The 12,133-nt window shown below is 45.5% G+C and overlaps 1 protein-coding gene across 5 annotated transcripts; it reads left to right on the forward strand.

The window, feature by feature from the left end:
- Nucleotides 1-1,789: 1,789 nt before the first annotated feature.
- RFX5 (regulatory factor X5) lies at nucleotides 1,790-11,810 on the forward strand. Of its 5 annotated transcripts, XM_065904271.1 has the most exons (11): nucleotides 1,807-1,852; nucleotides 2,440-2,557; nucleotides 2,702-2,830; nucleotides 3,082-3,115; nucleotides 3,546-3,628; nucleotides 4,074-4,193; nucleotides 4,390-4,509; nucleotides 4,651-4,732; nucleotides 5,036-5,237; nucleotides 5,461-5,561; nucleotides 5,714-11,810. In XM_065904271.1, the coding sequence occupies exons 3-11, from the start codon at nucleotides 2,715-2,717 to the stop codon at nucleotides 6,701-6,703; spliced, it is 1,848 nt and encodes a 615-aa protein (XP_065760343.1). In that variant the 5' UTR covers nucleotides 1,807-1,852; nucleotides 2,440-2,557; nucleotides 2,702-2,714; the 3' UTR covers nucleotides 6,704-11,810. The 5 variants fall into 5 exon arrangements, with proteins under 5 accessions (XP_065760334.1, XP_065760343.1, XP_065760350.1 ...); XM_065904262.1 differs by lacking the exon at nucleotides 2,440-2,557 and having other exon boundaries at nucleotides 1,790-1,852; XM_065904278.1 differs by lacking the exons at nucleotides 1,807-1,852; nucleotides 2,440-2,557 and adding an exon at nucleotides 2,206-2,299.
- Nucleotides 11,811-12,133: the final 323 nt, after the last annotated feature.

The raw sequence follows: 12,133 nt of genomic DNA on the forward strand, positions 1-12,133 counted from the left end.
AAAAAAGAATGAAATTCGTAAGCCAGCATAATCTACCCCCAATTCTTTTTCCATTTAAAGTGCTTTACATTCCCCTTTATACCAAACAGTGGTGTTTGGGGAATCTTTCTATCAGTCTATACCCATATTTGTACATGAGCACCTGAAAATCTGTATAAATGCAATCTAGGGCAGTATTCAAGAGAATGGGCTCCGAAGGCAGAGGGACTGACTTTGGATCCTGATTCCAGAACTTACTACAATGTAACTCTGGACAAGTCCCTTCACCTCTCCAAGTCGGCTTCTATGTCTGCAAAATGGAGGCAACAATAGTTCCTACTTCAAAATAAGGTATTTAACATTTGGTACGGTGTCTGGCACGCAATAAACAAATTTTAACTGTTACTAGAAAACCTTCTTGCCTGTATATTTGAATTTCCCCAGCTCCACAATCCCCTGGGTTTGTTCCCCCAGACCCTACCAAAGCTGGTAGTAGGGGAATGCAGACTGCAAAGGGTGATGATCATGAAATCAGGCTTCCCAGATGGTTCAGTGATAAAGAATTTGCCTGCCAATGTAGGAGACCCCAGAGACATGGGTTCCACCCCCTGGGTTGGGGAGATCCCATAGAGAAGGGACTGGCAACCAACTCCAGTATTCTTGCCTGGAAATTCCCTGGACAGAGGAGACTGGCGGGCTACTGTCCAGGGGGTCACAAAGAGTCAAAATGACTGAACTGCATGAACACATGAGGAGGCAACACTGCTCTCCTCTTTGCAAAAGCACAATGATGATGAGACTGGAGAACTGCAGGTCAGGACTACAAACATAGTTTTGGGTGTAACATATCTGCTGTGCAAAACAAAAAACTGTGCATCCATTCAAAGGATGGTTAACCTTGAGTCCGTGACCTCTTAAACTAGATGCACCACTTGGCCTGTACCTGTATTTTCGTGGCAGAAGGTTTATTGTTTTCATCAGACTCATGACCTTAAAAAAGCCTTAACCAAAACGGAGAGGGACGCTTGACCCTTCAGCACAATGTTCTCTGAGGCGAAAATGTCCAGATGGGAACTCAGCACCCCTTGGGGGAGTCAGTCAAAACTCCATTGTTCACTGACTGCAGAACTAAGGGGATGCAAAAGAAGCGGCGACTCTGGAAGGAAACGTACTTTCGGGAATCCTAGGAAGACTAAGGGCACTTTAGCTTTATGTGGTACAGCTGCTGAGGTTAAGAGGCCTCCATCAATTGAGGAACGTGAGCTTATGCTTGCAGGTTTCTTCTGAGTGTCTGCAAGCACGTGGTGGGGACTAGGGGGGAATAGTTCAACTTGTTTTTCATCAAAAGCTAGTAATGTGAGTTTCCAGCAACTTCCATCACTACTACCTATCATTTTCTAGCTATTTTATCGTCCATTGAATCTTTTCTTCCAGTAGCTCTGACGCCCGAAGGCAAAACTGAAACACGGAAGGAGAAAGCAAAGAAAGCTTCAAAAGGAGGAGAGCGTCCGGCCTTTCGTCCTGCGGTCCCTTTAAGAGAAGAACCTCTTGGGACCGGCAGTCCCAACCGACCCCAGTTTTAACCGAAACCTAACCCGGACTTCCCCCTCTTGACTCAAATAAGACCAACTTTGGATTTTCCCTCCCCTATTGACCAATCAGATTCTGTTACCAGGCAGATTTTAGCGGCCGCCGGTGCGAGCCCGGCGCCTTCTGTCTCCGGGTGGCAGCAACGACCAATCATAGAGCAGGCCGTCCGAGTATCTAGGCAGATCGGGGCCGTTCCAGCCATTCAGAAAAAAGGAAATAAAGCAACGCACGAGCCCGCTGGGCCAGGATCGTGGGGCTGGGCAGGAGTGAAGGTGGCTACGAGGTAGTTTCTCTTTCTCCCTTACCTTTATTGTTGCTTGTTTTGGAAGGTGACTGTTCAAAGGTAGGGAGGGGGCAATATGAGTTGGGAGGAGAGCAGACAAGATTTTGGTTGTGTTTTCAACTGCTTCTTCACCCATGTGCACGTGCCCCGAATCTAGGACCCCTTTCCCGCAACCGGGTTTCCTACGCCCAGCACAGGAGTTCCGCTACCCTGAACCCCCTACTTCGCAGCAACGCGGGATGGAAAGGAGGGGGAAGGGAGGGAGTGGGGGCGCGCGTCGGGAGGGGAGGTTGAGGGCGATGACGTAGGGGCCGGCGACGTGGGGAGGGGGAGCTGCGGGGGAAGCCGTGGCGAGATTAAGTAATGAGAAGTTGGGCCCAGATTTTTCCAAGCCTGGAAGAGCAGAAAATGTTCGTATCCTTTCTGACCTCCCAGGCAAATTCAGTGGTGAGGAGTATATTAGAGAATTAAACAACTTTGTCTTGTGGTGGTTGTTGAGGGAAAGGAGGGCAGCGTGGGGTCAGAGGCAGAAATGAAAATTTCTCTCTAACGTGGATTCCCAATCCCCCGTATCTCTTCCTTTACAGTTTTCCACATTTAGGAGACCGCAGAAAGGTGGGGCAGATAGAATGGAGATGGCAAAGATCTCTTTGGGTATATATGGGCCTGGAGAAGTAATGGAATAATTTCTAATTTTTGGAGAAGGCAAGTTATAGAAAAAGACCACTGGGGAAATTCGGAGGCTTTCTTTCTGTCTTTCTGGGTAGAGAGGTGAGGAGTGCCCTGGGACCTCCAGCGGGGAAGCGAAATTTTGTTAAATCTTCTTGTCCTGTCTTCTCTTGACTCTAGCCCTCATGCCAGGATGGCAGAAGATGAACCTGATGCTAAGAGCCCAAAGACTGGGGGAAGGACTACCTCAGGTAGTGCTGAGGCAGGGGAACCCACCACCCTTCTTCAGAGGCTCCGAGGTACCATTTCGTAAGTACTCATCACCATCTCTAAACCTTGTTTCAGACCTGGGAATAGATCCCTATAGCACTTCTCTTCCTCTGTATTAGATGACCTGCACCTCCCCAAGCGAGTGCATCCGACCAGGGGAGATTTTCATCATGGTAGCAGTTCTTGAGCACCTGCTAGGCTTTTCAGACCTCTTCCTCTCCCTGGCAGTCAGCCACAGGGATGGGGAGAAATCTTTTGTATGACCTCCAGCTTTTTCCTCTTCTCTACAGCAAGGCCGTGCAGAACAAAGTAGAGGGGATCCTGGTGAGTATTCTGGGGAAGAAGGCAAGAGAGATGGCATTGGTGGGGGGTGGGGTGGGGATGAAGATGGTGAGGATGTGGGTTAGAAAGGTTTATGCAAGGGAGTCAGTGCTGTCTGCCCTGTCAGAAGATAATTGGCTTTACAACTCGTTATCGCTTTGACCTTGAGCATCTTCATCTCTGTGACCTCTTGTGTAGAAGCCCAGTAGAAATAAAATCAGAGCTGGTCCCTTCCACTCCCCTTCTCACCTTGGTAATCCTTAAGGGCTCCTCAGGGCACATTGAGCACCTAGCCTCAAATCATTTCTAAGGTCCTTTGTCAGCCTGACACTCACTCACTCAGCTAGACAGTTTAGTGAGGATCAGAGGGTCCTACCTTGGGTATTTCTTGGCCTTATAATTTTTCCTGCCTCTCTGGTCCTCCCTACCTCAGCAAGATGTACAGAAATTCTCAGACAATGACAAGCTGTATCTCTATCTTCAGCTCCCCTCGGGGCCCAGTACTGGAGACAAAAGGTAGGTTTGGTGCTAGAATTTTAGATATCAGAGGTGCTTATTTTTAAAGAAGGGCTCCCTAGGGGTGGTCCCTGGTGGTCTAGTGGTTACGACTTCACTTTCCAATGCAGGGGGTGCGGTTTCAATCCGTGGTTGGGGAGCTAAGATCCCACATGACTCCCGAACAAAAAGTAAACAACAGGAGCAGTATTGTAACAAATTCAATAAAAACTTAAAAAAAAAAAAAAAAAAGAAAGGCTCCCTTAAAAAGGGCTTGGTGAATAAGAATACTCATAACAGCTCTCCTTAGTCGGGAATAAAAGTTGTTGTCCTGCCTTGGTTTACCAGGGAAAGGTGAATTCTGGATGCGCTGATTCAGTCCAGCCCTACTGAGGTGATAATCTGGATGGAACCAGGGCAACTGTTGGGATGTTGGTAATACTTGTCTCTCTCATTTCTCTTGCAGCTCAGAGCCAAGTACACTCAGCAATGAGGAGTACATGTATGCTTACAGGTGGATCCGCAACCACCTAGAAGAGCATACCGACACCTGCCTGCCAAAACAAAGTGTTTATGATGCTTATCGGTGGGTGGATGGGAGTGGGGTGGGTGGTGGGGTGGGAAGGTGGGCCTGTAACTACCCCCTCCTCCCTGGAGAGGCCCCTGCCTTGATGGAGCCTGACTTCAAGGGTTTCCCAACCTTAATTCCCAGGGACCCTCTGAACCCACCCACAAACCTCCTTCTCTGAGTATTCTTCCCACTCTGTCCCTGCCTCACTCAGGAAGTACTGCGAGAGCCTCGCATGTTGCCGCCCGCTCAGCACAGCCAACTTTGGCAAAATCATCAGAGAGATCTTCCCTGATATCAAGGCCCGAAGGCTTGGTGGCCGGGGCCAGTCCAAGTATCCTTGACTGGTGAGGGTGGGCTGGAGGACCTGGGGAAAGAAACTTAGGATGAGGATGTGAAGAGCTGGAAGTGGAAACAGCCCAACCTTCCTACTTGGGGACCTCCAGTGTGTTGGTTACCCCTTAACTTATGTCAGATATTGCTACAGTGGCATACGAAGGAAGACCTTGGTATCTATGCCGCCCTTGCCTGGACTTGACCTAAAGGGCTCTGAGAGTGTAAGTAACAAGCCTCCGACTGCACTCTTCTCCCCAAGGTAGATGGCAGAGGACTTTGGGAAATGTTTTGAGGCCTAACACAGCCTAGGTCGTTCGGCACAGTTTCTCAGCCTATAGGATATGCCCTTCTGCCTACACTATGGCTGAGGCAGAGGAAGAAGAGAATTTGGGGGTTTCTGGGATGGAATGATAGAAGCTACTGCCATCCCTAGTCTGGTCTTACTTACCATTAACATTGGTGCCTGAGAGGGGCGGAGGGGCCTTTGTTCACAGTGTAATTGGGCATGTCCTTCCCCTGTTTAGCCAGAAATGGGCCCAGAAGTAACCCCAGCACCTCGGGATGAGCTGGTGGAAGCAGCCTGTGCCTTGACCTGTGACTGGGCTGAGCGAATCCTGAAACGGTCCTTCAGTTCCATCGTTGAGGTTGCCCGCTTCCTGCTACAGCAGCATCTCATCTCTGCCCGATCTGCACACGCCCATGTGCTCAAAGCTATGGGACTCGCTGGTGGGTGGACCCTGTATTATGTTCTGAGAAACCTTCAACCACTTTCAACCTTAAAGGCTCTCCCACATACAAGGAGAGAGACACCTTCTGTTCCTAGAGACCCTTCCCAGACTTGCCTTGGCCCACCTCTTTCCCCTGCCTCTCTACCAGTCAGTCAATAAGAATCACCTCCCTCCTCCATTGTGTCTTCCTCACCTCTTTTCCTTTTCTGGCACCTCCGCAGAAGAGGACGAACATGCCCCTCGGGAACGATCATCTAAATCCAAGAATGGGGTAGAGAACCTGGAGGGCGGTTCTCATAAGAGACCAGAGAGACAGGCCCAGGTGAGGAAGCTGATGCCCTTGACCTTACTCCCCTGGGCTGGGGGTGTAGTATACCCTTCGCCCAGTGGGTTCAGTACTTTTCACGTCCTGTTCCTATATTCCCTCCATTGTCCAGTCTTCCCACTTACTATGTTCTTCTCTTTACTTTTTAGCCTCCTAAAGAGCTAGACCCCCGGGCTGGGGCTGGCCCCTCTGCACGTGGAGAGCGAAAGAAGAGTGTAGTGGAGAGCCCAGCGCCAGTAGCCAATAACCCGCAGGTTAATGCCCTAGTGGCCCGGCTGCCTCTGCTCCTCCCCCGGGCCCCTCGCTCACTTATTCCGCCAATCCGAGTCTCTCCACCCATCTTGGCCCCCAAGCTTTCTTCAGGCACTCTGAAAATGGCTGCACTGCCTCTGCCCAGTAGGGCTGGGGGACCCCAAGCAGCTGTTCCCATCATTAACATGATCTTACCAACGGTTCCTGCTTTGCCTGGACCTGGACCTGGGCCTGGGCAAGCTCCCCCTGGGGGGCTCGCTCAGCCAAGGGGTGCAGAGAACAGGGAAGTGGGCATAGGTGGTGACCTGGGACCCCATGACAAGGGTGTCAAAAGGACAGCTGAAGTGCCTGTGAGTGAAGCCAGTGGGCAGGACCCACCAGCTAAAGCCACAAAGCAGGATCTAGACGATACAGGAAGTGATGCCAAAAGAAAACGAGGGCGCCCTCGAAAAAAATCAGGTGGAAGTAGGGAAAGGAATTCTACCCCCGACAAGTCAGCAGCTGCTGTGGACTCAGCCCAGTCCTCAAGGTTACCACGGGAGACATGGGCCTCTGGAGGGGAGAGCAACTCAGCTGGAGGGTCAAGGGGGCCAGGGCCAGTGGGAGAGGCTGAGAAGGGGGTGCTTGCCCAAGGTCAGGAGGATGGCTCTGTTTCCAAAGGAGGAAGGGGCCCCAGTTCCCGTCATGCCAAAGAAGCAGAAGATAAAATTCCTCCTGTCACCCCCAAAGTGAGCGTCATCAGGGGCAGTAGAAGCCAAAAGGAGGCTCTTCATTTGGTCAGGGGAGAAGTAGACACCTCTGCACAGGGAAATAAAGACGTAAAAGGGCATGTGCTTCCGAGCTCCATGCCCCATGAGCGAAAAGACCCTAAAGCAGCACCCCCATGATAGGTATGTGGGAAGGAGTGTTTATAGCCCTTTGTTAACTCTACCTGGCTGCCTAGAAGAGGCCCTTCTTTGCACCTCCTTCTCACTTGGCTCTTCATTCTCTTCTGTATAGACAACTGAGGCACCCTGTCTTACATAGTGCCTGATTTTTGCCTCTCACTTTTCCAGCTCAGTCCCCTTGGCTTTAGAGTCACTAATCTGTAGTGACCCCTCTCCTGGATCCCTGCACTATCTTGTGGGAATATAGGGATGAAATATGATGAATGCCTCGGCTTGGAGTCTTTTAGTTTTAAATCACAGAAAACCTAACTCAGACTGGCTTAAAAACAAAGAGTTATTGGCTCATGTGACTGGCAAGTCCAGAGGTAGGCCCAGCTCCAGATGAAGCTGATCCAGTGACTCCATAAGTCTCTAAATACCTGATTGATTTCCCCCCCACCATTCTACCTTCTGTAGGATCATCTTAAGCCTGGTCTGCCTCGTGGCTGCTAGCACTCCTAGGATTCCATGTTTCCTCTCTCATGTCCAACCAGAAAGAGAGGGCATCTTTGTGCCAGGAATCCTAGCAATAGCCCTAAGATTCACTTCGGTGAGGTCAGCCTGGGTCACACACCCACTCCTAGCCAGTCACTGTGGGTAGGAGATTGGTATAATAAATGCTAATTTGCCTGTTTATGCTACATCATGACCTGTACCTTTCGGAAAAAAAAAAAAAAAAGGCAGGATCAGCCTCCTTAGAATCACATAGATTCCTCAATGGGGGCTGGGAATGGGGAGTTTCCGGGGAGTCACCTGACACCTGGCCACTGCTATGAAGTAGGTTTGGTTTTAGCTTTTAGGCTGAGACCAGTTACCTTCCTTCCTTTTTTCCCCGAATAGTTTTGAATTTTCCTTACTGCAGCTGTAACCTCTTTCCTCTCATTCTGGTCTCAAGAAATGACAGGGAAATCTTTCTCATTTGGAGACTGTCTCTTTGGTCTCATTTGGATAACAGTCCCCCTTTTTTTTCCACCTCCATCTCAGAGATGGCTATCCTTCATTCTCCTCTTTCTGAATTTTAGTTTTCTCCTCATTCCTGCTTCCCAATGCTCCACTCTACTGCCTCTTTCACCAAGTAGAGTGAGATTTACTCCCTAGTCATTTTATTAAATTCACTCTGTATCCACCAGGTGTCAGTCTCTTATCATGTAAGTGTCAGGACTTAGCCGGACTGGGATTGTGGGTTTAGGCTGTGTTTGTGGAAGGAGGTGCCTTGCCTATCAGGGAGCACCAGTAGGAAGGGAATTCAGGTATATATTTGGGAAAAGCAGTAAACCAACCAACATTAATTAAGGACCTACTTTGTCTTCTGCATAGGGTAGCTTCCATCAGGGATTCGCCATTTTCTTTCAGGGAGCCTTCATTCATTTGTTCATTTATTTCCACCATTGCAGCGTTTCTAAAATATGTAATGTTTGATAACTATAAAGAATATATTTAACGTGAATAAGTTATGAAGCATAATAATTAAATGACCCATCACCCAATTTGTACATTAAAACATTAGAAATACTACTGAATTTCTTGTGTTCTTCCCCTAGCCTATCCTCATGGCTCTCCCTAGAGGTCACCACTATCTTTAATTTTGTGTTTATTAACTACCTGCAATATATACATATATATATAGCCTTTCCATTTATGTATATACCCTTTAAAAATGGTTTTGCTTTTTAGCTTTACAAAATTTTATTCTCTTAAAATTCCCCTGTGGTTTGCTTTTTTCCCCATATAACATTATTTCTAAGATTCATCCATGTTGTAGATAGCTATTATTCGCTCATTTTTATCTATATAATATTTCAAGTGCATAAACCACAATTTATCCATCAGTCAGTGGACATTTGGGTTGTTCCCAGTTTTTTTGCGGTTATAAATAATGCTGCTACTAACATTCTTGTACAGGTTAGTGCCTTTGTTTTTAGTAAGCTTTCTAAGGCTTCTGAGATGGTTCCTTTGGTCTGTACACCCTTTGAGTTGGAAACTGTTCCCTCTTGTCTCATTCTCTAAAAACGTGTATATTAGATTGAAATGAACCATCCTTTGATCATTTGATAAAACTTACTTGGTAAGCCATCTGAGCCTGGCATTTCTTTGTGGGAAACATCTTAACTATTAATTCAATTTCTTTAATAATTATAGGCTATTTGGGCTTTCTATTTCTTCTTGAGTCAATTTAGGTAAATGTTTTTCTGGAGTTTTGTGCATTTTACGTCATTTTTTAAAAATGAAATTCCTTCCATGTTCTTTATCGCCTTTGCTCCCTGGGTGGTCGTGTCCTCCTTTTCATTTCTGCTGTTTACTTGTGCCTTCTTTTTTTCCCCTTTGACCAACTACACCAGAAATTTGTTTTACTTGTTTGATTTAGCTGCCTCTCTGGACTTTGTTGATCCTCTCCCTTAAATGTTTGTTTTCTACTTCATTAATTATGAATGTTATCTGGTATTTCCTTGTGCTTTCTTTAGATTTAATTTTATGTTCTTTTACATTGACTCTTTGGGACCCCATGAACTATACAGTCCATGGAATTCTCCAGGCCAGAATACTGGAGTGGGTAGCCTTTCCCTTCTCCAGGGGATCTTCCAAACCCAGGTCCCCCGCATTGCAGGTGGATTCTTTACCAGCTGAGCCACCAGGAAAGCCCAAGAATACTGGAGTGGGTAGCCTATCCCTTCTCCAGGGGATCTTCCCGACTCAGGGATTGAACCCAGGAGACCCAGGGGTCTCCTGCATTGCAGTCGGATTCTTTACCAACTGAGCTATAAGGGAAGCCACAAAAATTTGTTTTCTACTTCATTAATTATGGATGTTATCTGTGGTATTTCCTTCTTTCTTTAATTTTATGTTCTTTTACATCTTAATTTTTATTTAATTTTCAAGCTGTCTTTTTTTCTATTATAAGTTTTCAAGGACCCACTTCCCTATATTCAACATTTTTCTGTTTAAAAGTATTTATTACTTAATTCTAAGAATATTTAAATTACCTTTATGACTTTTTTGATTCATGATTTGGAAAAGTTTTCTAAATTTCCAAAATCTAGATATTTAAAATTTTATCTTTTTTATACTGATTTTCAGTTTGATCATTTGTGCTCAGGAAATGTGGTCTCTGTGATAGCAGTCCTTTGAAGTTTGTCAGGATTGTTATTTCTATATTCTGGGGCTTCCCAGGTGGCTCAGTAGTAAAGGATCTGCCTGCCAGTGCAGGAGATGCAGGTTAGATCCCTGGGTTAGGAAGATCTCCTGGTGAAGAAAATAGCAACCCACTCCAGTATTCTTGCCTGGAAAATCCCATGGACAGAGGAGTCTGGCAGGCTACAGTCCATGGGTTCACAAAGAGTCAAACTCAACTTAGTAACTGAACAACAATTTTATATTCTGTAACTTACCTTGGATATCTGTTTTGTTGTTTTCAGCTGATTTTCCCATAGCAGCTTGTTCCCTGGTATATTTTGTATTTTTGGATTTTGAGCTCCTATTTTGTTAATCTAAGGAACTCCAGTGGACCTAAATTGGGGGTACTTTCCTCCAGAGAGAATGTGCACTTGTTTCTGCCAGGTGACAAAGGGTGCTCCTTACCTGGGACTGTGTTAACCCTTCAGGAGTCCTGATTTAACTCAGGAGTCCCAGGTTTTCTCCCCTGCTTTGGCTGGGCCCAGGGTTTAGCCTCTGTTCATGATACTGATACTGGCATTAGTGCCCAGAGCAAACCTGCTTCTCCTGCTGCATGTTACTCATTCTGCATAAGGGTTCAGCTCAATGTTATTTTTTCCCCTTCCTTTAGTGATCTCTTCTACTTTCTGATGAGTGTGACAAACATGTTTACTGTAATTTATCCAGGATCCAGTGGTATTCTATTGAGAGAGCCCTTTCTCTCCTCCATGCTGCCAGAAGTAGAAGTCCATTACTGTAGTTTTGGCATTTTTCTTCTTGTTAAGAGCTCAGCACTTGTTGGAAGCTAGCTGACTTAGCACTATCCTTAAGTCAATAATGATCTCAGCACAGTTTGAGTTATGTTAGCAGTAAGCACAGAGAGTGGTGGGAACCCAGAGAAATAGACAGGGATCAGAAATGACTTCCTAGTAGAAGTGAGTAGGACAAGGCCAACTCATAAAGCAAGGACAGAAAAACAGAAGACATGATACAAAGAATTGAATCATGATACCCATTCTGCTGCCTAAGTGCTGTAAATTCAAAGAGATTAATTTGGGAAGGTTTCATGGAAAAGGTAGCTTTGAGTTAAACCTTTAAGTAGAGCTTAAGTAGATTAAAAAAAAAAAAAGAGGAAGTCTTTCCAGGAAAAGCAGGAGTTTGGGGATATGGGATGTGAGTAAAGACATGGCAGTCTAACCCAGTAACAAGACCTGTTCGGCAGAAAGGTTACGTATGAACAAGAGAGAGAAATCAACTGGAAGAAGAACACACAACAGTTGAATGAATGGGTAAAAGTTATCCAGTGATGAAATTGAAAGTAATCCATTGATTGAATGAATGAAAGGTACGAAGTTTGCATTAGAGGATGGAGGAACTGAAGTCAAAAAGAACCCTCCAGACAGCTGTTGCCATTATCCATGTGGGAGGAGATGAGGGACTGGACCAGGTTGCTAACAAGTTGGAGGTGATAGGCATACGGAAAAGTAAACCACTGGTGATAGGATAGAAGCTTCCAAGGGAATAGTACCCTCACCCCGATTGGGTTTGGGGCTATATCCATTCACTTTAGGAGACCAGACCCCTGGGTGATTTTAAGATTTACATGAATGTTCTGGGGGGTTTAAGTAGCCTATTTTATATTCTTATCCTAATATTTTAAAAATCTTAACATGAAACAAGTTATTCTGCTCTTGGTCAGGCAGTCTTCAGTTGGTTAGATGAAGGGCTAAACGAAGGTTTTGGGGACTGTCTACTGCTTGCTCGCTACCATTCCTTATTCTCTCCCCAATACCCTGTTCCCCAGTCCCATTGTTGTCTTTTTTCATTTTAGCCCTAGCATAAAATAAGTCAGAAATAAAAATTTGTTACTTACTAAAACTTGAAATAATCTTTTGCTATTAAACCAAGGCAAACTCTATATGTCTAGTCTGTGGCCTCAAATAAATGAATGTATTGTTTATTTTTGTAGGCAACAGTCAATTTTCTTTAAAAAAAAAATCAAAGCAAATACCACATTGACTCACATGCTAAACAGGGGGATTAATATCATTATATATTTGTTTGTTTGTTTTGTCTCATAGTTCATCAGTAGGTCTATTCCTGCTTTGTCTAGGATCATTCTGCTGGTTCCATCTTATGAGGTAAAGCTAATTTTATATATATATATATATATATATATATATATATATGCATATATATATATGCAATATTTCTTAAGACATGTTCATGAAGAGGCATTTT

Source organism: Muntiacus reevesi, chromosome 1 (assembly GCF_963930625.1).
Source record: "Muntiacus reevesi chromosome 1, mMunRee1.1, whole genome shotgun sequence".
NCBI classification, from domain to species: domain Eukaryota; kingdom Metazoa; phylum Chordata; class Mammalia; order Artiodactyla; family Cervidae; genus Muntiacus; species Muntiacus reevesi.

Bases quoted from the DNA above. Each gene is read 5' to 3' on its own strand.
- RFX5 (XM_065904255.1), top strand. From the start codon at position 2,216: ATGAGAAGTTGGGCCCAGATTTTTCCAAGCCTGGAAGAGCAGAAAAT. The intron at 2,831-3,081 runs GTAAGTACTCAT...TCTTCTCTACAG, and splicing joins AGGCTCCGAGGTACCATTTC to CAAGGCCGTGCAGAACAAAG. The intron at 3,629-4,073 runs GTAGGTTTGGTG...TTTCTCTTGCAG, and splicing joins CCCAGTACTGGAGACAAAAG to CTCAGAGCCAAGTACACTCA.